A 24,899-nucleotide genomic window follows, 5' to 3' on the forward strand; every position below is an offset into this window, starting at 1 on the left:
AACATCAATTAAACCATCATTAAATTAATTTGTGCTGGTTTTCATTGACATATCCTATTCTGATCACCAAAAATTTATATTATAAGTACTTACGATTGAATGCAGACTTTTTCTTCTGTGTGCTGGTAGTTTTCCCCTCCTTTTGTACATCCTAGAGATCGCTTTGTAGACTGATGGTGGATAACTCATTATCTGTTCCATCATAAACACCTTCAATAAGAGATTTCTTAATACCAAAATTAAACAAAGTGCCTTGTCTCTTATTCATATTAGAATTTAAATCTGTATTCCTATTACTTTTAAAAAAATCATGGCACTCCGGTTTCAGAACAGGCACTTACACACTGCAATACGAACTTGCGAAGAAAGTATTCAGTATTACTAGATTTGAGAACCGGATACAGACTACCTTGATCTTCAATTTCAGTGGAAAAATTTTTTTTACACTTCTTTGCTGATTGGTCACTAACATTTGCAACACAGATATTATTTCTTTCAGTTTTGAGAACATGCTGCCCATTGTTGTAATCGGCTTGGCCAATTTTTATGATCGGTCGTAAACGGCGGTATTCTCTTTCCCGATTGTTGAAAGAATTTCGATGAGTGAAAATTAACGATAATTCATTAATATTTCCATGTTTAAAAATATGCCGCTTGGTCACTGACATTTGCTACACAGATGTCATTTCCTTCAGTTTTGAGAACAGCGGATATGCCACTCATTGTTATAATCCGCTTGCAGGCAATTTTTATGACCGGTCATAAATAGCAGTATTCCCTTTCCCGAATGTTGGAAGGTTTTGATGTGTAAAAATTAACGATACACAGATGTTATTAGGCCTTCTGGGTCTGAGCATTGATATATTCACGAATATTATTCTTCTCAGAATATTTCTACTATAAAATATTTATTAATGAAAAATGCTTAGAAAACTTAGAAAATGACAATTTCCAGAACTTCTCGCAGAACACCTATTCACCTTCCATGGAACACAGTTTGAGAAACCCTATAGAGACACGTTGATATTGCTTCATTTAAGTATTTTTTAAATGTTTCCAATGCACTGCTGATATCCTTCCATCTGATGTCACCCATGAAGGATGATATAATTCCCTTGCATAAGAAAGGTTCTAAGAGTGCAGTAGCAAATTATAGACCAATCAGTATCCCAAGAGTGGTGATAAAAGTACTGGAAAAATTGATCAAAACGAGAATTCAAGAATAAGTGGATAAAAATATGATATTGTATGAGGGTCAACATGGCTTTGTGAAGAGTCAGTCATGCTTTAGAAATTTACTAACTTTTTGTAATAGAGTAACAGAGGGTGTGTTGATTGCAGAAGTTAGTTGATAGGAGAAAAAGACTGGATGTGATAGAAACATTTAAGTTACTTAAAGGTTTTATAGGATTGATGCAGGAGAAATATTTCAGCACTTGGCTAGCAGGGTCAGAATAAGAAGTTATCTCTGGAGTGTTGTGAATGAGAGGATAAAGAAAATGGCTACAAGATGATTCTGCTGGATTTTGCAAAGGCATTTGACAGAATACCACATGGAACGCTTATGCAAATTAGAATAAATGGGAATGGATATGACACTGGTTATGTGAATAAGAGAATGGTTGCTGGACAGATATAAAAAAAGTGGTATATGGAAGAGCAGAATCCCGGTGAAAGCAGGTGACTAGTGATGTGCTGCAAGGTTCAGTGCTAGGACCACTGCTGTTTAATTTGTACATAAATGATATAGGAAATAACTTGAAAGAAATATACTGTTCAAAAGAAAGATTTCAGTACTGTGACCACACGTTTATTAAGATAAATAAAGATAAACAAACCCAACAAGTTTCGTATGTCTTTTGACTTACATCTTCAGGGGTTAGAGGTAACTAAAAGTTTAAACGCAAGAAATGAGAAATTACTCAAAATAGTCCATTAGATGTTGTTATGGCCGTCTAACTGTTCATCAAATTAAAAAATCCGAATCCGTTTCGGATCTTTTAATTTTTAGTTTTGATATGTATATATCAAAACTAAAAATTAAAAAATTTTTAGTTTTGTCAACAGTCCCTGATTATGAACGCGTGATGAAAGAGACAGGAAGATTATTTGGAGCTTTCCCAGAGAGCATTCGAAGTAAAAACAATTAACCACTGCTTTGAAATGAAACATATGAATAAGCAATATTTACTAATATTCATTAAGCACCGAAAAAAATACGCAGAAAGCAAAGTTTGTGAACCAACACCAATGTGTGAATTTTTCCATTAAAATATAAAAAATAACAAAAAAGAAATAATAAATAATAAAACTTAAATACATTTCTTTTAAAATAAAAAAAAAATCTACTTAGTCTTAAAACATTTTAAATTTGTTTTCATTATTTCATGGCCCCCCCCTCAACAAAACCTATGGCCCCCAAGGGGGCCGCAGGCCACAGTTTGAGAAGCGCTGGTCTAAGGCACTTTGTACCATATCAATCCACCTATATCTTGGTCTTCCTCTAGGTCGTCTTGTTGCCAACCTGGCAGAGAACATTTGTTTTGCTAATCTTTCTTCGCCCATTCTGTTCAAGTGACCATACCACTTGAGATTAGCTCTGCTAACGCATTCCTGGATGTTGACAATGTCAAGTTCTTTCCTAATAGCCTCGTTTTTAATATGATATTGCCATTGATGCACATCCGTTCATGCCTATAATCTTTCTCAGGACTCTCATATCTGCGGTCTCTAGTCTTTGGTCAAGTGTTTTACTTCTGACCCAGCTCTCAGATCCATAAGTTAAAACTGGTTTGAACACTGTCTTGTATACTAATTTCGTGTTCTGACTAATTTCTCTCTTATTCCATATGAATTTATTCAATTGACTTCCTACCATACCAGCTTTGCTGATTCTGTTGTCTATTTCTATATTTAATTTACCATCTTCAGTAAAAATCGTGCCTAAGTAGCTGAAATGTTTCACTTGTTCCACAGGTTCTCCATTCACAACACAGTTGACATTTTCAATGATTCTGCCTATTTTCACTGTCTTTGTCTTTATATTGCTGACCTTCATACCATATCTATTACAACAGCAATTCAATTTAGTCAGAGAATCTTGCAGACTTGTAGCGGATTTATTTAGAGGTATAACATCGTCCGCATAAAGCAAAGAGCTGACATTAACATCTCCAATTTTGATATCATGTTTAATACCACTTTCCTAAGTAATGTGATCCATATAGATAATGAATAACAGAGGGGATAATGTACATCCTTGTCTCACACCAGATTTTACATTAAACCATCTTCCTGTACTTCCTTCAATTCTAACTGCTAACTTACAACTCAAATAAAGACAAGTATTGCTTGATATAATGCCCCATTGACACCATATAACTGTAGCATATTGAATAGCTTCTCTCTTGGCACCTTGTCATATGCCTTTTCCAAATCGACAAAACTTAAATATAGATCTGTGTTATATTCCCATACTTTCTCAACTATTTGTCGTAAAGTGAAGATCTGATCCTGACAGCCTCTATTTGGCCTGAATTCAGCTTATACTTCACCAAGCTTTTCTTCCACAATTCTTCTCAACCGTTTCTCAAGTATACTTGCATAGATCTTGCCAGGAACACTCAGTAGGGAAATACCTCTGTAATTCTCACATGCAGTTTTATTTCATTTTAATTTTATGGGTACTATGAGAGCTCTACTCCAATCATCGGGAATTCGTCCCTCTGTCCAGGCTTTCTGAACTATGCAGTGCAGCCACTGTAAAACTCTTATACCACCATACTTCAGCATTTCTGGTCGAATATCATCCACTCCTGATGCCTTTCCACATTTCAAGCCTTTGATGGCTTTTTCAACTTCAGGAATGGATATGTATTCCTGACTGCATGCCTGGTCAGTGTTTTTTACCACTGTGCTTTCATCACTGCTTGTTTCATTTAGCAGTTTTTCAAAGTAATTACTCCATACTTCAAGGATATCTTTTTCTCCTGTTTCATGTCACCTTTATCATCTCTAACTCCTTTTACAGCACTCTTTCCTCCATTCCTAAGCTTCTTCAACAACCTCCAGAATATTTTGCCACCTTCTTGATATTCATTTTCTATATTCTTGCCAAAGTCCTCCCATGACTTTTGTTTAGCTAGTTTTACACAGTGTTTAGCATTCTTGCATTTGTCTCTGTATTCTCTAAGAGCACAAGCTGACTTATTTGCCAGGAACTTTTAATACGCTTTATTCTTTTCCTTCACTGCCTCTTTAACTTCCTGTGTCCACCAGGGAGTTCTGATTTTATTATCCTTGCAGACAATCTCACCACATGCCTCTCTGGCAGAATCAATCAATGTTTTCTTCAGAGTTTGCCACTGAATCTCTAAGGATTGGTTCCTGTTCTCAAACTCTTTCATTTTTCCTTCAATAATCTTTGTGTATTTTAGTCTATAGTTCACATCTGAGAGCTGCTCAACTTTTATTCGCTTTAAAACTTTCTTACATGTTATTCTTTTTAATATGAAATTCAATTTTATCCTGCTCAAGTCTAAATAGTGATCACTTCCAATTTCAAATCCTCTGTACACTCTGGTGTCCTGCACCAGGGAGAAAACATCACTATCAACAATAACATAGTCAATGAGACTTTTCTTATTCCTTGCCTCTTCTCTCCATGTAAATGGAGAGAAGAGGCAAGGAATAAGAAATTTGTGCACATTTTTATGTTGGGACATGGTGTTAGTAATAACCAGTCCATGTCCTGAGCAGAAATCCAACAGATATTTGCCATTATTATTAGTTTTGCTCTTTTCTCCAAATTTTCCCAAAATATTTTTGTATGTCTCACAATCATTTCCTACTCTGCTATTTAGATCCCCAACAAGGACCAACTTTTCCTTTTTCATTGTGTCAGTTGCTTTTTCTACAGCCTCAAAAAATTCCTCCACTTCTACCTTAGTAGAACCTTCTGTGGGACCAAAATAAAAAAAAAAAGTTTTTTTAATATGTAAATTTATTTATTAATAAATTGATTACTGATTAGGAGATTACAAGACGAGGACAAAATCAGAGGAAGATGGAAAGAATATTTCCGAAAACTACTAAATGAGGAGAATCCAAGAGAGAGAGGTGCGAGGATGGAGAGGTAAATGAGAGAACTGGTGCAAGACATAAGTAGAGAGGAAGTGGTTTGGGTACTGAGAAAAATGAAGAATGGAAAGGCTGTGGGAGCAGACCAGATACCTGGGGAAGTATGGAAAAGTTTGGGCAGTGATGGTGTGGATATATTATGGGATCTGATGTGTAAAATAGCCCAACAGGAAAAGATACTAGAGGAATGGAGGAAAAGTATTCACATCCCAATCTACAAAGGAAGCGGAGATGTTCAAGACTGTGGCAACTATAGAGGAATCAAGCTGATGTCACACACATTAAAAATATCTGAAAGAGTAATTGAAGCAAGGTTACGGCAGGAAACGAAAATTGGCGAGGAGCAGTTTGTATTTTTGCCAGGAAGAGGGACAACGGATGCAATATTTGCACTAAGGTGATTGATGGAGAAATATAGAGAGATGCAAGTGAATCTGCACATGATGTTTATAGATCTGGAAAAGGCATACGACAGAGTGGCCAGGCAGGAGGTATGGAGGTGTATGAGGAAGAAGGGGTGTCGGAGAAGTACGTGAGGTTGGTGAAGGAGATGTATGAGGAACAGAAACTCAGGTCAGGTCTAGTGTCGGCATGACAGAAGGGTTCCCTATTTTCATAGGGCTACACCAAGGGTCAGCTCTGAGCTCCTACCTCTTTGACCTGGTCATGGATGTACTAGTGGAGGATGTCAAGAAGGAGGCACCATGGAGCATGCTGTTTGCCGATGAGAAGCTTGAAATCATCCCGAGAGAAGCTTGAAAATACCCTGGAAGAGTGGAGAAAGGCATTGGAGGAGAGCGGCATGAGAATTAACCGGATGAAGACTGAATATATGTCAACCTCTTTGACCTGGTCATGGATGTACTAGTGGAGGATGTCAAGAAGGAGGCACCATGGAGCATGCTGTTTGCCGATGACATTGTTCTATGCGAATCATCCCTAGAGAAGCTTGAAAATACCCTGGAAGAGTGGAGAAAGGCATTGGAGGAGAGCGGCATGAGAATTAACCGGATGAAGACTGAATATATGTCAACGGGGAGTGACGAGGATATCGTCATACGACTCCAGGGTGAAAGGCTAATTTCAGGGAAGAAATTCAAGTACCTTGGGTCGGTTGTCGAGAGGAATGGTGACCTGGATGAGGAAATACAGCACTGAATAATATGCGGTTGGATGAATTGGAGGAAGATGAGCAGGGTCCTGTGCGACAAGAGAGTGAGTTGTAAGAGGAAAGGAAAGCTCTATAAGATGATGGTGAGGCCGGCGATGCTCCATGGTGCGGAGACATGGCCTATAACCAAGGCACAGAGAGGAAGATGGAGGTAGCGGAGATGCAGATGTTGAGATGGATGAGTGGTGTGACAAAGAAGGACAGGATAAGGAATCACTACATCAGAGGGACGGTTAAGGTGGGACCAATCGTCAAGAAGATACAAGAAAGTAGGCTGAGGCGGTTTGGACATGTTGAGAGGAAGGGTGAGGAGTATGTTGGTAAACGAGTGGAGTATATGGAATTGGAGGGAAGGAGGAAAAGAGTCAGGCCCAAGCTCAGGTGGAGGGATAAGATGATAGAGGATCTTAGGGAGAAAGGATGGAGTCCGAAGGATGCCCTGGACCGGAGAACTTGGAAGAGGAAGGTTAAAGATTCGTGCACCGACCCCGTTTAGCATGGGATAAGGCAGAGTGAAAGAAGAAGAAGAATTACTGATTAGGAAAAAAAGATTTTTTAAAATTTTATTTTGTATATGCAGCACTCCCCACTTAAAATTTTCACCAGCCCCCACTGTTTCTGATACTAATGTCGTTCATTTACAGACATAAGTTACCTGCATACTTTTATGGTATACTCACTTCTGTAATCTGACCCAGTTGGATAACTTGCAGATCTCTATTCATATCTAATGCCTTGCTTATGCTGATATCCTTGTGCTTGCTTAATAAATTTGAACGGATGAACAAGAAGTGCAAGAAGAGAATGTTTTTCAAATACTGAACACTTTGGATATCAATAAAACAATGAGACTGGATGTGATTTCACTATGGGTTTGAGAGAATGTGCTAAAGAACTGACTGTTCCATTGTCTGCTTTTCAGTGAAAGTCTGGTCAAGAAAATTTGCCCAAGGAGTGGAAGGAGGGTAAGATAGTGCCATAGCATAAGAGTGGTAGCAGAGTGGAAGTGCCAAACTATAGATCAGTTAATATTTCATCAACATTTAAGGCTTTGAAGAAAGGGAGGAATCATTTACAGTATTGGACAGATGAGAGTAACATTAGGAGTTGGTAATGATGGTTCTCTCCATTACTTTAGATAGGACTGAGGTAAGTAAGATAGGGCAACAGTTTGGTGGCAGTAATTTGTCACCCCTCTTGTGAATGAGTTGAACATAGGTCAATTTCCAGGCTTTGGAGGAGATACCAGTGGTGTAAGAGAGTATAAACAGGCAACATAGTTCAGGAGTCAGTCCTGGTGCACAAACCTTCAGGACAATTAGTGGAATGCCATCAAGACCAGGGGACTTTTTTGCATCTAATTTGGACATTACTTTTCTAATTTCTTTCTAGCGAAAGGACAGTAAGGACATTGAGTATTGGATATCCAGAATGGTTGGGGGACATTTACCATGGTCAGTTATGCATGCATTGGAGGCAAGGTGTGAAGCTAGGAGTTTGGCTTTTTCTGTGGCTGATGATGAATACAGCCATCTGGGTACAATAGGGTAGAAGTAGTATTGGTCAAAAGTTAAAACCAGTTGCTTTGGCAAGAGACCAAAAGCATCAGCTGCCATTTAGACAAGCTGCAAATTTCCTGCTTTTTGCCCTTTCATCTGCTTTGGAAGCACTGATAGTTTTCTTGCAGCTATTTCAGGCTTGAATATAAGCACTAAAGGAGGATGGAATTCTTGTTGTAAGCCAGTTGTGGTAAGCTTGAATTTTCATTTTGGGATGGTGAGATTTGGGGCACTGCCAGGTTAGAGTTGAGGTCATGGTTGGTGAAGTGGATATTTAAGGGTCTGTGAGGCATGTATTTAACTGAAGATTTGTGTGTATTTCTATGCAATGCCTGCATACTAGTCTCCATAGTGGTGTCACTTGATTTCTGCACCAACTTTATTTGCTTGTAATCAATGACCCAGTTGTCTCCATTTTGGCATTTTTCTTCAAGTTGTTTTCGAAGTTGACATCGTTGTTCTCTCTTGCTGAAAGGCCAGGCTGAGCTCATATATGTGTACCTTGTCGTTTTGATGTGCTTGTCAGTGTGTTGCAAGTCACTTCATGAGACATGGGAAGCTAATTCCATCCTTTCTTTTATTCTTTACCCTTAAATGATGGCACCTGATGATATTTCTGGGATCAAAGCTGCATTCTCCTGTTAACTTACTGATATCTTTTAGCAATTCAACGATTTCCAATGGAAAGTTTAGAATGATGGCATTGAATTTGTTTTTGGCCTTGATTGACCAAACAGATCCTTGCATATCCACTTCACCAACCATGGCCCACTTCACCAATCATATACCAATGACATGATTAGGTCACGGAGTTCATGCTTGGCTTCCAGCATTTGGATTTTGGAGGAGAAAGTTTCATCCATACTGTTAGGGCATGAACTACATTAAATGCATCTTTACAGACCTGTTATCCTAGGATTTTCATGTTAGGGTTCTGTCATGTTCTGGATGATATATAGGAGGTCTCATTGATGAGACCTCAATAAAAGTTGCAACCGCTCTGGATAGTGGCCATTCCCATAAACAAGTAGCCCAGTCATGAAGATACTTCATGCACATGTTACACTTGGATAAAGATTAAATCAAGAATATAATTTCTTGGAATATTTAATTTATAATATAAACAAGTGAAAAAAAAAACTTTTAATATGTTAATTACTTTTATTCAATTAAATTTAATGAGCTTTCCAACACACATCGTGTTAATTCTATTTTTAAAATATAATTTTCTATCTTCAGTGAGATTTTTCCTTAAAGATAAAATGTTACCTATTCTGATTCACTGATGAGAAAAACTGATTTGTGTGCTAATCCCATACACGAGGTCATTTGATCTGCCTGTAATGGATGGGAGGAAAGTTGAAGAGAAAGAAGAAACTTACCTGTAAATAGCAGTAAAAGAAATAGTGGGGTGAGGAAGAAAAACTTGTGAATTTGAACTATGAAGGATTCTTGAATAGCTACTGCATGGGTTTTAATAATTTTAAAATTATTAAAATTTTAAAATTAAATTTTAAAATTTTAAAATTAAAGAAAGTGTGGGCATTGCTATTGCCATTTTTGATGATAAGTGACCATATCCATGAAAGTATATTGGTAAGAGTTGAATTAATATCCTCTTTATTACTGAGTTAAGTATTATTAGCATGTTCTTAAGGATCCCATTCCGAATATGAGAATAGTATTCAATTGATAGATAGATCTGTATAAAGGTAATGGTTGAGTAAAAGAAAACAGTTTTAGATGCCAGGTAGATGTTTGAGGCCTAGTTTATTTTGGACTTCATTTGGAATAATGAAAAGTTTACTATGCTTCCAAATGTGTGAGAACAGTTAATTTAGTTTAATGTTTTATAAAACTGAATTTCTAATTTAATATAGATTTTAATGTGATGCATACAGATTACAGAGAAGAACAAAGTTAATTTATAACCCTGATTCTTATTTATCTTTTATAATTTCAGATAGGAATCAAAGATAATTGGACCTCCATATGTGTAGAATCAACACAGCTACTTATGCCTTCTATTGGTCCTTCTCGGGATGTACTATCAGCATGAATTGAATGAATGACCTAGTACTTAAGATTTAGTTATATCTGCACCATTTTAAAAATTGAGACACGAAATCTTCAAAATGCTATGAAGGGCTGAGTTTGGTAAATGTAAGTCACATTAAAACCCCAAGTTTTCAAGGTATTTTACAGGCTCTTAACTTCCCAGAGCACAAGAAAGAAACTGTTTTTGCAGTGAGAACAAAACCCATTATCCCCCCCCCCCCCAGCTGACAATACATGGCTATAGCAAAATCACTTAGGACATCCAGAAGCATGGCATATATATAGAGTATATTTCTTCCGAAGAAGGGGGGGGGGGGACTGAAACACAATGACTTTTTTGTGCCAAATAAATATATTATATAAATGTATTTTGTAATTTAGTGTATAAATAGGTGACATGCCAGGGCAGAGTTTGTTATAATTTAGATAATGCAATACCAAAGGTTCACTCTCTAAGTTGTCTGGTCATTTTTGAAATTGTCAACATATTTATGGATAAATAATGGATTTCTATAACAACAATAATAATATTATACAACAGCAATAAAAGCTGGAATTGCCGGCTTGGTTGGCCAAGTGTGTAGCATATCCGCTCTCCAGCCAAAAGACTGTTGGTTCGAATCCCACCGTGGACATGGATGTTTGTGATTGTCTGTGAAAATACTAGTGGTGGTGGTGGTGGTTGGCAGTAGATGGCATTGGTGTAGTTGTGGTTCGTTGTAGTTGGTGGATTTGAGTGGTGGGGACAGAGTTGTAGAGTAGATGTCCTCCCTCAATGAGTCTTTGGACTCCCTGGAGGTGTGTCGTAATAATAATAATAAAGTTATTATATTCCAGTATTCAAAAGAGCCTTAAGGCATGATTATAGAAATAATGGATATTTTGGATATCCACATTTCACAGCTAAATAAATGTATTTGACACTTCAGAAGTCATTAGAGAGCTGATGAAAATAGTCATCAGCATTACCTTTGTATTGCACTGCTTAAGACATGAACTCTGCCCAGGATTCCATATGTTCAAATTTTATTAGTACTGTCATTAAGGTGTCACTGACCTGACAGCACTGTCAGCCTGTTAGTTCATCAACACCCCTGCCAGAAAATGGATGCCATTTTCTGGCAGAGACATTGATGAACTAAGCCATTTGCTTGTCTGGAATTAGCTCGAAAATGGAAGGAAATCGTTTCCTGTTTGTCAAGGGAAAACTATAAACTATATTCCATAGTGAAGAGAGCCGAGTTTTAGAAATTTCTGCAATTCAGATTATCTTTGCTATCCAAAGGAATGAAGTGATGGCAATGAAATGTTGCTCATAATATGTCACATAGTAATTTTCCAACAGGCAGAGAGCTTATAATGTTCTCTCTGTTTAGGGATAATGTTGATAACCTGCCTGATTTAGAGTTGAAAGGTTTTGGATGTCAATATTAAGCTATTAGGATCCACACTCTTAGCAATTCAAAGAAATTATCCCAGGGGTCATTGAAAACAGAAGCCAGAGTGAGATTAATTATGATAACTGTAGCTGTCCGAAAGATTAATATTGGCTAATACTACAACTGCCTGGAAAATTTTTAAGTAGAGCAACTTGTGTAATCACTACATGATAATGAGAGAGAGATTATACATGCAGCATTGTTGAAATATTGCAGTCTAGGAGTTCTAGAAAAAAATAAACTCAAGTTTATGTTTCAGTTTTGCAGTCCAATTTTTGGATTTGTCTAATACAGACAAGGTTGTTGATTTCAGATGTAATGGATATGTTGAGACGCAAGAAAAATGACTGAAGAGAAGTGATTATTTTTCATCTAGAACTATAAGGATGATATACTATGGTTTTTGGAAGCAGACAAAGAATGGAATTCTGTAAGTGAGAATGTCAGAGAAGGATGATGAAGCTTGGCTTTATATGTGATGCCATGATATCGATTCACTTCTGTTTCCTTTAATTGTAGAGTTCTGTTGCACTACAAGAAATTGTTGTTGCCTTCAAACTCATTTGTATTCAATTTAGCTTACATAGCATGACCAAAAATTTCAACTACAGTGTATTTAAATTATACCTATTCTCTAAATTTGTGTAATTAAATCTATTTCAACTATATGCAGAAAAGTTACCAAAAAATGTAATTTATTGCAGTATTACTTTAACTGAATACTAAGTTTATTATCAACCATTTCTATTTATTTGTAAAGTCGTTAATTATTTCTTGCAGATATCTTGGTATGGTTGCCAAAGATTAGCCCTATGTAATTGTACTGCTGTATGTATGTGTGTGTATATATATATATATATATATAATGCTGAAATTCATATACTTGCTTAAAAAGTTGATGTAATTAAAAAAAGGATGATGTAATTAATTTTGGATAATAAAAAAGTACTGGCTGTTTTATGTTTCCTTTTTATGTGTATACTGTTTACCAAAGTTGTTTTAGAAAAGTGTTTATTTGAGTGAATGTGTAACTTTGAAACTGAACAGGTGCCATAAGCCATCCCATAGAATTCCCCACTTCCCAAATACATACAGATAAATTGGCCATGAGAACACACACAATTTACAGACAATACAATTACTAGTAGCAGTCGATGGTGCTTTGTATTGATGGTAGTAGTGTTATGGTGTTGGAGGATTAAGTAAGGGAGATGATGAATTGTGGAGTAGTGTGCCCTCCCACAATGAGTCCTTAGACTCAGTACCATCGACAGGATGTAGCATAGAGGCAGCCTGCCACACGGCGTGATTTAATGAGGGTGCTCGTTCAGCCATATTGCGGTAGGTGCCGTTGCTATGCTAATAATTCCTGTTAGTGTAGCAAGTGCGGAAAGAAGTTTTTCCAAACTTAAACTGATTAAAAATGATTTGCGAACAGCAATGACCCAAGAAAGATTGGTTGGTCTAGCAACTATATCGATAGAGGCGGACATAGCTTATAATTTAAACACAGAAGAACTTAAAAACAGTTTTATTGTGCGATATCCCCATAGAGCAAATATTTAATTAATATTATTATGTAATCGTTTTGCATTAATGTTTCTCTTGTAATAAAAACAACAAAATAGCAATTGGAGATTTTCTTATACTTTTGTCTTATAATCCATCAGGGGCGATATTGAATTGTTTGTCTCAGGGCACGATCTAATCTAGCGACGGCCCTGCTTAGACTCTCTCCTTGGAGGTGTCACATAATAAACTCTAGCTAAGGTCTTATTATAAAATTGTTAATTATGAATTACTATTTCATACGAATTTCTTAGCTCACTTACTGACCACATAAGGCTGTTGACATACCTTTCTTCAAAATATTTTAAAATTAATAAAGTAAAAAAAAAAAAAAAAACACCTAAACTCAAGCATACCACTGCACTGTGTTGAACTCTCACTAGTACATACTAAGTCTAGACTACAAAACCCATAGCATCGTTGTAAAGGAAATTTATTGTGGTACCCTTTCCACAATAACCAAAGAAATAGTTTTGTCCATACAAATTTACAGTGGTGTAGAGTGACTATGCATAAGGAATGATGGCCAAACAGATTACAAAAATTTGCCTCTAGATCTTTGTCATTTTTTTGGTATATATCCTCAACAGCCATAAAGGATTCAACACACATTTTCTATGATCAAACTAATCTGTAAAAAATTGTAGATATAAATATCAACAATTTTCTTATGGATTAGTCTGATTATTTTTCTTGTCCCCAATATAACAGCCATATATTAGGAGATAAACAAGTTTCATCACCCAGTGAGAGATCACTACCACCACCCTGCTTATTAGGAGTATGTGGTTTGAAAAAAATAATTCCATGTTTTGTTTCAAGAGCAGGGTTTCCAGATTATCTAAATCTTAGCCTCTTCACACTACTGATATGCAACAGGTTTACAGCCTTTTATGGATGGGATTCACATAAAATGTTTAATTTTTAAGATAAGTTTCATCAATCTATCCCTCTAATTTTTTTGCTTCAGCTACTTGGTTTTCTAATCTTTCAGCTCCCAATTTGGGACACTAATGGGCTTGCAATGAGTTTCTTCCTGCCACAAAAGAATATCCTCGTAGTGCAGGAAATGCCAACTATACCTAATAGGTGGTAGATGACTTTAATCACCCAGCGAAATACCATCAACTAGGTTTACTGGAAACCTGAAGTGGTGAATGTCATATTTGGTCTCCAGAACAGGAGGGTTCGAGTTTATCTCTCTCTCTCTCTTTTCCCCCCTCACCCTACTCTTCAAGGGCAGGGCATGCCAAATATCAAAACCTTCTCCATTTAGAGGGTACATCAGTGAAATCAGAGGTGCTATAGACTGACTGATGAAAAACCTGAGTTTCTCTTAAGATAAACTCAAATTTTTCATCTTGCAAAACAAGCAAACTGCACAGAAGAACGCATGCAATTTATAGATGTAATACATGCATGACAATTTTCTCAAGAAGCATGTGAAAGATGCAACTTGAGGACAAAGAGTGTTCTTGTGGATATAAAATAGAAATGGAATCAAAAATTTAAAAAAAAGTTATCCAGTGCACAAAATCGTAAATGTCATGCTGTGAAAGAAGAAGCAGATATTAAGAAACAAACTGGGGCGCTTAATAAATTTGTTAAAATATTAAAATATTCTGATGCAGATTGTAACCAACTCGATACATCAGAGTTGATGTATTGAACACATCATCTAGTTTGCATGTAAGTACTATTGAACAAGACAACAAGATGCATGATTTAAGTGAAAAACAGGAGAAGATTTAGTTGTAGTTGACCACGACACTAACACACTGTTAGTCTCTGTAAATTTAGAAGATCCGGGTGAATGGGGAAATATTGATGAAAAATTATGCGTTGTTTTAATTGAAATGGGACCTGTTCAAAAGAAAAATATAATATATCCCAGAGATACATATAGTCGTAAATTTGGCGACACGTATTATAATAGAAAAATGAAAACCAGGGAGCTTTTGCCAAGGACATGGCTCATTTATTCCGGAACTTTAAATTCTGTTTTTGCTTTTGTTGCAAACTTTTCGCACCTACTGAATCAAGTAGTCTTGTAGAGGGTTATAATGATTAGAGAAATGTAAGTACAACTTTGCATAGACATGAGACTAGTTTAACTCGCATGAAAAATTTCTTAAAATGGAAGGAACTTGATAAATTGGGACACTAATGGGCTTATAATTTGGGACACTAATGGGCTTGCAATGAGTTTCTTCCTGCCACAAAAGAATATCCTCGTAGTGCAGGAAATGCCAACTATACCTAATAGGTGGTAGATGACTTTAATCACCCAGCGAAATACCATCAACTAGGTTTACTGGAAACCTGAAGTGGTGAATGTCATATTTGGTCTCCAGAACAGGAGGGTTCGAGTTTATCTCTCTCTCTCTCTTTTCCCCCCTCACCCTACTCTTCAAGGGCAGGGCATGCCAAATATCAAAACCTTCTCCATTTAGAGGGTACATCAGTGAAATCAGAGGTGCTATAGACTGACTGATGAAAAACCTGAGTTTCTCTTAAGATAAACTCAAATTTTTCATCTTGCAAAACAAGCAAACTGCACAGAAGAACGCATGCAATTTATAGATGTAATACATGCATGACAATTTTCTCAAGAAGCATGTGAAAGATGCAACTTGAGGACAAAGAGTGTTCTTGTGGATATAAAATAGAAATGGAATCAAAAATTTAAAAAAAAGTTATCCAGTGCACAAAATCGTAAATGTCATGCTGTGAAAGAAGAAGCAGATATTAAGAAACAAACTGGGGCGCTTAATAAATTTGTTAAAATATTAAAATATTCTGATGCAGATTGTAACCAACTCGATACATCAGAGTTGATGTATTGAACACATCATCTAGTTTGCATGTAAGTACTATTGAACAAGACAACAAGATGCATGATTTAAGTGAAAAACAGGAGAAGATTTAGTTGTAGTTGACCACGACACTAACACACTGTTAGTCTCTGTAAATTTAGAAGATCCGGGTGAATGGGGAAATATTGATGAAAAATTATGCGTTGTTTTAATTGAAATGGGACCTGTTCAAAAGAAAAATATAATATATCCCAGAGATACATATAGTCGTAAATTTGGCGACACGTATTATAATAGAAAAATGAAAACCAGGGAGCTTTTGCCAAGGACATGGCTCATTTATTCCGGAACTTTAAATTCTGTTTTTGCTTTTGTTGCAAACTTTTCGCACCTACTGAATCAAGTAGTCTTGTAGAGGGTTATAATGATTAGAGAAATGTAAGTACAACTTTGCATAGACATGAGACTAGTTTAACTCACACGAAAAATTTCTTAAAATGGAAGGAACTTGATAAAAATTTAAAAAACAAAACTACTATTGATTGCCAGACTCAAAGCATGTATGAAATGGAAAAAGAACATTGGATGAGTGTTTTAGAATGCTTGATTGAAATTATAAAATTCGTTGGTAGCCAAAATTTAGCTTTTCGCGGATCATCTGATAAATTATATGAAAAGAATAACGGCAATATTTTAAAATTAGTCGAACTGTTTGCGAAGTTTGATCCCGTTATGGAAAATCATGTTGAAAGCGCCCTTACAATGAAACAATACAGTACACTATTTGAGTAAAGACAGTCGAAATGAAATATTGGAAACTTTAAATAATGCAATCAGAGATACAATTTTATTATCAATTCGAAAATCTAAATATTATTCCATAATTTTAGACTGCACACCTGATGCAAGTAAAACAGAACAAATGACCATTATTATTCGCTTTGTTTCCTGTGACAATGGAATTGTCAAGATCGGGAAAACGTTTTAGGTTTTGCAGATATATCAGATTCCACAGGATGTGGTTTATGTGCAACAATAATGGAAAAATGGAACATTGCCATTGAAGACATGCGAGGTCAAGGGTATGACAATGGGGAAAATATGAAAGGTAAAAAATATGGGCTCTAAAATTGACTTTTGAACAAAAATCCTCGAGCTTTTTACGTGCCATGTGCTGCTCATACTCTAAATTTAATCATTAACAATGCAGCCAAAGTGAATGCAGATACAATTAGTTTCTTTGCAATTATTTAAGAAATATAAAATTTCTTTTCATTCTCTTACAAACGTTGGGCAATCCTTTTAAAGTTCGTAAAAAAAATTCACATTGAAACGGCCATCAAAAACGCGATGGGCAAGTAAAATCCACCCTCTACGATATCATTTAGGAGAAATTTACGATGCACTTTTTGAAATTTTAAATAATGAAAATTTTAATAAAGAAACTCAGCATGAAGCACAAACATTATGTGCTAAAATAAAGGACTACAAATTTATTTGCTCTCTTATAACTTGGCATGGTTTACTTAACAGAATAAACCCTGTGAGTAAAATGCTTCCAGACAAAAAATATGAACATTACACTTGCTTTAGAATCTATCGAAAAAACTTAAAAATATTCTGCTAAACATAGTGAATTTATAAAGCTTTTCCAAATGTCTTTTAATATCATGCCTTGATTTCTATTGAGATTGTCTTCTGTCCGGAGTGCCACTGCAGCTTCTTTAAAGTTTCTACATTTAAAATTTTCTTCGATGTACGGCATGGAACTGTTGTCCTAATCAATGGAATGGTTCGAAATTGAGAAATGATGGGCTAATCCTGAGGTGTCCGTTCTGTTGTTGTTGCCATCTCCGATATGTTCTTTTTTGTTCACGTAGACTAAAAATCCGAAAAAAATAACATATCGGAGATGGCAACAACAACAGAACAGACATCTCAGGATTAGGAAAAACTATAAAACGCGATTTACTAACAATGATTAATTTTCCACGCTTTATGCTCTTAATGTCGCGCGTCCTTTTCAATTTTTTAAACTGATTTTAAGGCCTTTACTGCATTCTTCTGTTGTAGCATTTAATGTTAACGTAACCATTCTCGTCCTGAAGAAGCCAGACAGACCCAAGCTGGCAAAACTGGCTGACGATTGTATACATATATTTATATCAAAAATCATGGTCCATTAAAATCCAAAGAAAATGTTTCGTATATGTTGTTCTTAATTTACTTATATATTATTAGTAAGCAGATTGACTCGATTTCTAGACATGTTAACTATTATCTAATGACTGAATTCCGAGATTATAAGGAAATAAGTAAATTTAACATAATCACACGACTAGTTTCGTCTGGATGCCGACTTCGTCAGGTGTGATAACATAAAAGTAAATAAAAGATCGTAAAAACATTGCACTGCTACAACAACAGAGCATTAAAAACCTGTGGTTATGTTTCAATTCAAACATAATTTTTTAATGCTCTGTTGTAGAAGTGCGATGTTTTTACGATATTTTCTGTTATCACACCTGACGAAGTCGGCATCTCGACGAAACTAGTTGTTTTGATATATTAAATTTACTTATTTTCTTATAATCTCGGTATTCAGTTAAAAAAAAAACAGTATTTTAATATTACTGTTTTTTTTTTTTTTTTTTTTCACTGGAGTGTATTGTAACGAGGTATATCGAATTAATATATGCTTTTATTTCTAAATTAACGATTAACATTTCTGGCATAGCAGCGAGTACGAAAAGCAAAATGCTTTTCATACTCGCTGCTATCTGATAGGGAAACAGTGAGTGGAAAAATTTATGAGCCAATTGCTCGCCCTGAGCGGGCTTGAAGATTAAACATCAGAATTGGAGTTTAAGATGGCTTTTGTTTTTGTGTTTGAAGTAATCTGTTGCTTCGTAATTTTCAGCTAGTTGAACCAATTTGTTGGGACGTACAGATGCTTTTGAAAAGAATTTTGTTGCTATAGTTTTGCAGGAAAGTGTAAATATAGGGGACATCTGTGTCTCGATGGAGTTGCACATTTCTTACAAACCAAGGAGCGTTTAGGTCACAGTATTTCCCAACGTTTTTTGGATTATGCCCCACCTCAACACCTCAAAGATTTTGATGTCCCCCCCCTCCCTCGCCGACAGTGGCGAGTATTTTGAGTATATCAGTGATGAGGTGACGAATGCAACATCATTTTCTAATTGCCCCTAAAATATTCATATTGCCCCCCCCCCCTGCGGGGAGTACGTTGAGAAACACTGGTTTAGGATCATTCGTAGACATTTATTTTGCAGTGGTATGGCTCCAAGCTAGAGAAGCATAAGTGAGTACAGGACGGACCATCAGTTTGTAGATAAGTAATTTGATTCTGGTGTTTAGCTTACTGTTCCTGTTGATTAGAGGATTGCGTTGAGCAATGGTTTTTGATGTCTTTACACAGAGAGCCTTGATATGGCAGCTGAAAGTTAGCCTTCTGTCCAGTAGTACACCAAGGTATTTGACTTCTGTTTGCCACGGAATTTTTGTGTTAAACAGGAAGCTATTCCCCCCCCCCCCTTTTAGGAAGCATCGGTCTTCTGGTGAATAGCATGGCTATGCTCTTCTGTGGATTCACTTGCAGTCTATTTGGCGAACCATTTTTCAATCAGTAGTAGGTTTTCCTTTCAGTTTTTTTGATGGTAAGATGTGGCTGTAGAGATCTGGCTAATATTACTGTATCATCTGCGTAAAGGGCCATGATAAATGACAATGGATTGTGCAGAATATCACACATGTATATGGAAAATAGAATCAGTGCTAGTAAGGTTCCTTGTGGGACTCCAGTCAAAATACGTTTCTGTGCTGATACTGCACCGTTGATCTTGATTTGCATATGCCTGTCAAAAAGGTATGATTTAATTGGGCAAACCATTTCCAATGGTATTCCAGTTGAGATTAGTTTATGCAGTAATCCGAAATGCCAAATTTTATCAAATGCACTAGCTATGTCAAGGAAAACAGCCCCAGTGCATTGATGCCAATTGTATCCCATGGAGATGTATTCAACTAGTCCATGTATCTGTTATGCGGTACTATGGAATTGACAGAACTCACTGTTCTTTAGGAAGACTGTTTAACTTGTTTATGGAGGCTTGGAGTCTGGTAAGAATAACTTTCTCTGCAATTTTTCCCAAATTTGAGATGAGGCTGATTGATCTATAATTTTGAGGCAAGTGAGGGTCTTTTCCGATCTTATGGATTGGAATTATATCCACCACCTTCCAGCAGGAAGGGAAATGTTTGAAACGGAGGATGAAAATAATTATGTTGGTCAGATGTACAATAGCTATATGAGGCAGCAGCTTTATCACCTTTTTGGTGATGCCATCAGGTCCAGCAGCCTTTTGGTCTTTTAATTTCTTGATTATATCATATATTTCTGCTGGTGATGTAGGTGCAATTTGATTGGAGCAGGTACAGAAGATTTTAATGAACATCTGACATGCTGATGGATCTTGTAGATGTAATTGAAGTGTAGATGTTCATATGAGGATTTACATTGCTTGTCTAAGTTTTCTGCTATTGCTTCGGCTTTATCTGCATCAGTGTGGATGAGGACTAGATCTGTTTGAAAAGGGGAGAAAGAGTTTTGTTTTTGTTTTGATCTTTCTGATTAGATTCCGAATGGAATGATTGTCAGGAGAGATAGTAGTCAATCTTTCTTTCCAAAGTTGACTTCTATGTGTGTGCTTTAAGGGCATCTCTCACTGCAGAATTGAGCCTATTCAGGATTCGTTTATCTTGTGGTGCGCAGGTATTGTGAAACCTTTTTCTAGCCTTATTTATCAGGTTCATGATATCTTCTGGCAAGTGGTTGGGCCTGAGGGTAGTTGTGGAAGTAGTGACTGTTGTAAAGACTGTGTTAAGTTGTTAGGTCAGGTCTTTAACAGCTGTTTCAATTTCTTCTTTGGATTTTATAAACGGAACAGGACCATTTCGGGAGTACGTTGGTCAACCATTTCCATAATATGAATGAGTGTGTGTGTGGGGGGGGGGACAGTTTTTCTTGGTTTCCCAACTGTAGCAGTATTGGATTGTGATCAGATGAAAGATCATTTAGTGTCATTAAACTGTACTGGAGTCTCACATCTGCAGTATGACTGTGTCCAAGACATCAGCCGTGCCATACGTATTATGATGTATAGGTTCAGTGGGACCTGCCACAACCTCGTTGTTGGATCCTGTTTAGTTAGCAAATATGTGACCGTTTTTATTGGTAGTTCGACTGTTTCAGGCGGGATGCTTGGCGTTTAAGTTGCCGGCAATGATGACAGGCTCTCTGATGCCCAAGATGGCGTCCAAATCCGAAGACAGTAATGATTTTAATGGAGCATTGTATGCTGCATAGATTTCTACCAGCCGAGCACGTGAGAACCTCTACACATGTAACCTCTAGATAAATAGTTGGTATGATTTTACAGAGTGATGACTAATGTAATTCTTGATTATAATGGCAGTGCCGCCGCTACTGTGGGTCAGCCTGTCAGTTCTGTACAGATAATATCCTCTGATTTTGGGGTAGTCCGATGATCTCATATGCGTTTCACTCATCAAAACTACATCCGGCTGATGTCTTTGGATGAACTCTTGGAGCTCCAAGCAGGGCCACGCCGTGCGGTTGTGCAGATTGTGCCCAGCACAAGGGCGCTTGAAGTGAGGGGCGCCATTTCAAAACGGGAAATAATAAAAAAAATATACAGATAAATTTTCTTATTCTTGAATTATATCGTACTATACTATATAAATTACACAATTACAAATTATAGTTAATACAATAAAAATGAAAATTTAAATCAGTCAAATTATTAGGAATTCTTAATAATCTAACAACATTTTTAACTTAATACATCACCAGTTTTATTATATTTTGTTTGAAGCGAAACGTTATCAAGATTACCAGAGATTTTATTTTACAGAGTAAGCATCGACTCAGCGAAAATTGTATAAATATTCTCGATCGTTTATTATATTTTTAGTGGAAATTACAGGGTGTTCGGGATAAATTTGACAGTTTCGTAAGGAAAAAGAAAATCTTCTTTGTATCTATTAAATTTAATGAATCGACAAAAAAACATTACAGGCAGAGTTAATTACAATACTATCAACAAGATTTACTCAAAATAACCACCATTAGCATCAGCTTCAATTCTGCTTCGGAACCTCGAACAAGCTGATGCTACAGTCTCCCTGGGAAGGGCCGCAAAAACTGTTTTAATTTTATCCATTAACTGGGCTTTTGTATTACTGGAAGTGCGATTGGTGTCTTTTTCAACTGCGCCCCATACAAAATAATCCATGGGGTTAAGGTCTGGGGAGTTTGGAGGCCAAACATTTGGACTGGTGAAGTCGTAGAAATTTTCAGACAACCATTTTTGACTTTTCCCAGAGGTGTGGCAAGGGGCCGAATCCTGCTGCCATACATACGGCCTACCATTGGCTACCCTTGTTATCCAGGGCTTGACTACAGTTAGCAACTCCACGAACAAAGCCCGAATTCCAATGCCAGGGTTCTTCAACACCTGTTTCTGCAGATTTGCGAGGAATTCTGCTGTACGAACGCAATCAGATCGTCTGCTAGGGATCTTTCTTCTTGCTACATCCTCGTAGTCACCATTGCAAGTCTCTAGTTCATGCCTGATTGTTTTTACTGTATTCAGGGAGCATTGGGCAGCAGTCGTAATATCCTTATTTTGATGGCGGGCACGAATCATCATGATACAAGTTATTCTCTTCCATGATCAGGTGGGTTCCAGCTATCCATCCTTTCTGACATCTTGTATATGAATGAAGAAGGGTCCAAACTTTTAAATGAAGAGAAGTGTGTGTTAATACATGAAACTTACGGAAAAATATAATTAATTATAAATATGTCAAATTTATCCCGAACACCCTGTATTAGTTTAAGACAGACCGTGAATTCATTATTACGCTGTGCTTTGCCCAGTACCGTCGGCAGGGTGTATCATAGAGGCAGACTGCCTCATTGCACTTATTAAGGGCCCTCGTTGTGCCATATTACGACAACAAGATATTTTACAAAAATACAGCGTTTAGTTTAACAAATAAAAAAGCGCCATTTCCCATTGACAGTTAAATATGTGCTTATTATATTTTATTAATAAAAAATTATAGTCATACATGCTAAAACTAAACATTTTAGAACCCACTTATTAGATACTTAAGGAAACAACCCATAAAGTATCATACGATGTGAATTTCATAAACTTTTATAGTCTATACTAGGGGATCGTTCCCCCTGGCGTCCCCCCCCCCGAGTTCTGGGCTGGTGAGCCAGTTCTCCATTGTTTTTAAACGTCCAACAAATTGTTGTCTCATGAAGGCAAACACTGACATGAAACGTTTCAAATTTCGGCTTATCAGCTTAATGGTTTAATCGGCTTAACCCGGCTCAAAACAAATTAGCTAACGCCTTTTTATTTCCTTATAGGGAGTAGGCGAAGCCGTTTAGCCCTATCTAACTTTTGGAGACTCAGTGGGCAGTTCAATCTCCACTGGCAGCCAATCAGAAAAAAATGGCCCAACGCTATCACTAATTAAGCAGCATGCAGTGAAGAGAGACGGCTCAACAAGTGCCGCCATCCCGTGGTCCCTAACCCTAACGCAATATATTTAATGTCTGAAATAATGTAGGTTCTACGGTCGATTTTCTTGAGTTTACGGGATGAATAACCCGAGTTTATGGGAGAAAAAACCAGCTTGCCCGTACCAGCTATCGACTAACTCGAGAACTGGTCGAAAAAAGGCTTAGAAAAATTTCCTCTAATCGACGACTAGATTCGAAACAAATTCTTCCTTTGTGCAGTCAAGTGCTGTGGTGTGCAAACGTCACATCCACTGAGCTACACAGTCTCAAAACAATGAAGAGACAAAAAACATGACATTAAGACATTTCAAATTTCGGCTTATATATATATATATATATATATATATATATATATATATATATATATATATATATATATATATATATATATATATATATATATATATATATATATATATATAAGAATAAAATGATTGATTTACTACATAATGATACCTACTCAATACTTGAGAGAGATCCAACTCGTGAACTTCAAAATCGTACAAACAACTTATTAAAAACAACAACTGAATTATCCCGAAACGTCCGTTTATCTCTTCGCTCTCTCCATCCGTTAATTCCTCGCATATATGGTGTTCCTAAAATCCATAAAGAGAACACCCCATTACTCCCAATTGTAGAAGGTATCGATTTTCCTACATACAATCTTTCAAAATACCTTGCCAAATACCTCAAAAGTTTTTCAGGGAAATCACCTTCCTTTATCAAGAACACTACAGAATTTGTTACATACATCAAGGATATTACAGTTGATGAAAATGACATCATGGCTAGCTTGGACATAACTTCTTTGTTCACTAATGTCCCAACAGATGAAGTCCTAACATTACTCAAGGACAAGTTATCCAAAAAAATGTTAGCCTTACTTACACATTGCATCAGGTCCGGTTACTTCAAATTTCAAGATAATATTTACAAACAAAATCATGGACTGGCTATGGGTAATCCTTTATCTCCTGTTCTTGCAAATATTTACTTAGAAGATTTTGAAACCAAGGCTATCTCTTCCTTTATTTTAACACCTAAAGTTTGGAAACGTTATGTGGATGATGTCTTCATTGTTTGGAGCCATGGACATGAATCCCTTATGGTTTTCCTCGAACATCTCAATAGCCGACATCAAAGTATTAAGTTTACTACTGAGCTTGAAACGGATAATTCCTTGCCTTTTCTTGATGTCAAACTGACTCGCTCTTCTGCTGGTAAACTAAAAATATCGATATATAGAAAACCCACACATACCAACAGATATCTGCACAGTCAATCCCATCATTTCCCTCCTCATAAGCTTGGAATAATTTCCACCTTGGGACATAGAGCCCGTTCTCTTCTTGATGATCCAAATGAACTGCTTACAGAAATAAACCATCTGAAAACTTCTTTCGAAGTTAATGGATATTCCAAGAAAATCATTAACAAATTCCTTCTTAATCCTCCCAGACATCACTCAGAAGAAACAAATAGATTCAAAAGCAATATATC

At 36.5% G+C, this 24,899-nt stretch overlaps 1 protein-coding gene across 1 annotated transcript in view; it reads left to right on the forward strand.

Moving 5' to 3' along the window:
* LOC150096365 (uncharacterized) overlaps positions 1-12,324 on the forward strand; it is a 259,771-nt gene extending 247,447 nt beyond the window's left edge. The window contains exon 22 of the mRNA XM_090409041.1: positions 9,833-12,324. Within this exon, the coding sequence (XP_090265167.1) occupies position 9,833 (1 nt within the window). The 3' untranslated portion in view covers positions 9,834-12,324. The remainder of the gene's footprint in view (positions 1-9,832) is intronic.
* The last annotated feature ends 12,575 nt before the right edge of the window (positions 12,325-24,899 follow it).

The sequence above is a fragment of the Typopeltis vanoorti genome, chromosome 19 (assembly GCF_054136105.1).
Source record: "Typopeltis vanoorti isolate ZY-2024b chromosome 19, IOZ_Tvanoo_1.0, whole genome shotgun sequence".
Lineage (NCBI taxonomy): Eukaryota > Metazoa > Arthropoda > Arachnida > Uropygi > Thelyphonidae > Typopeltis > Typopeltis vanoorti.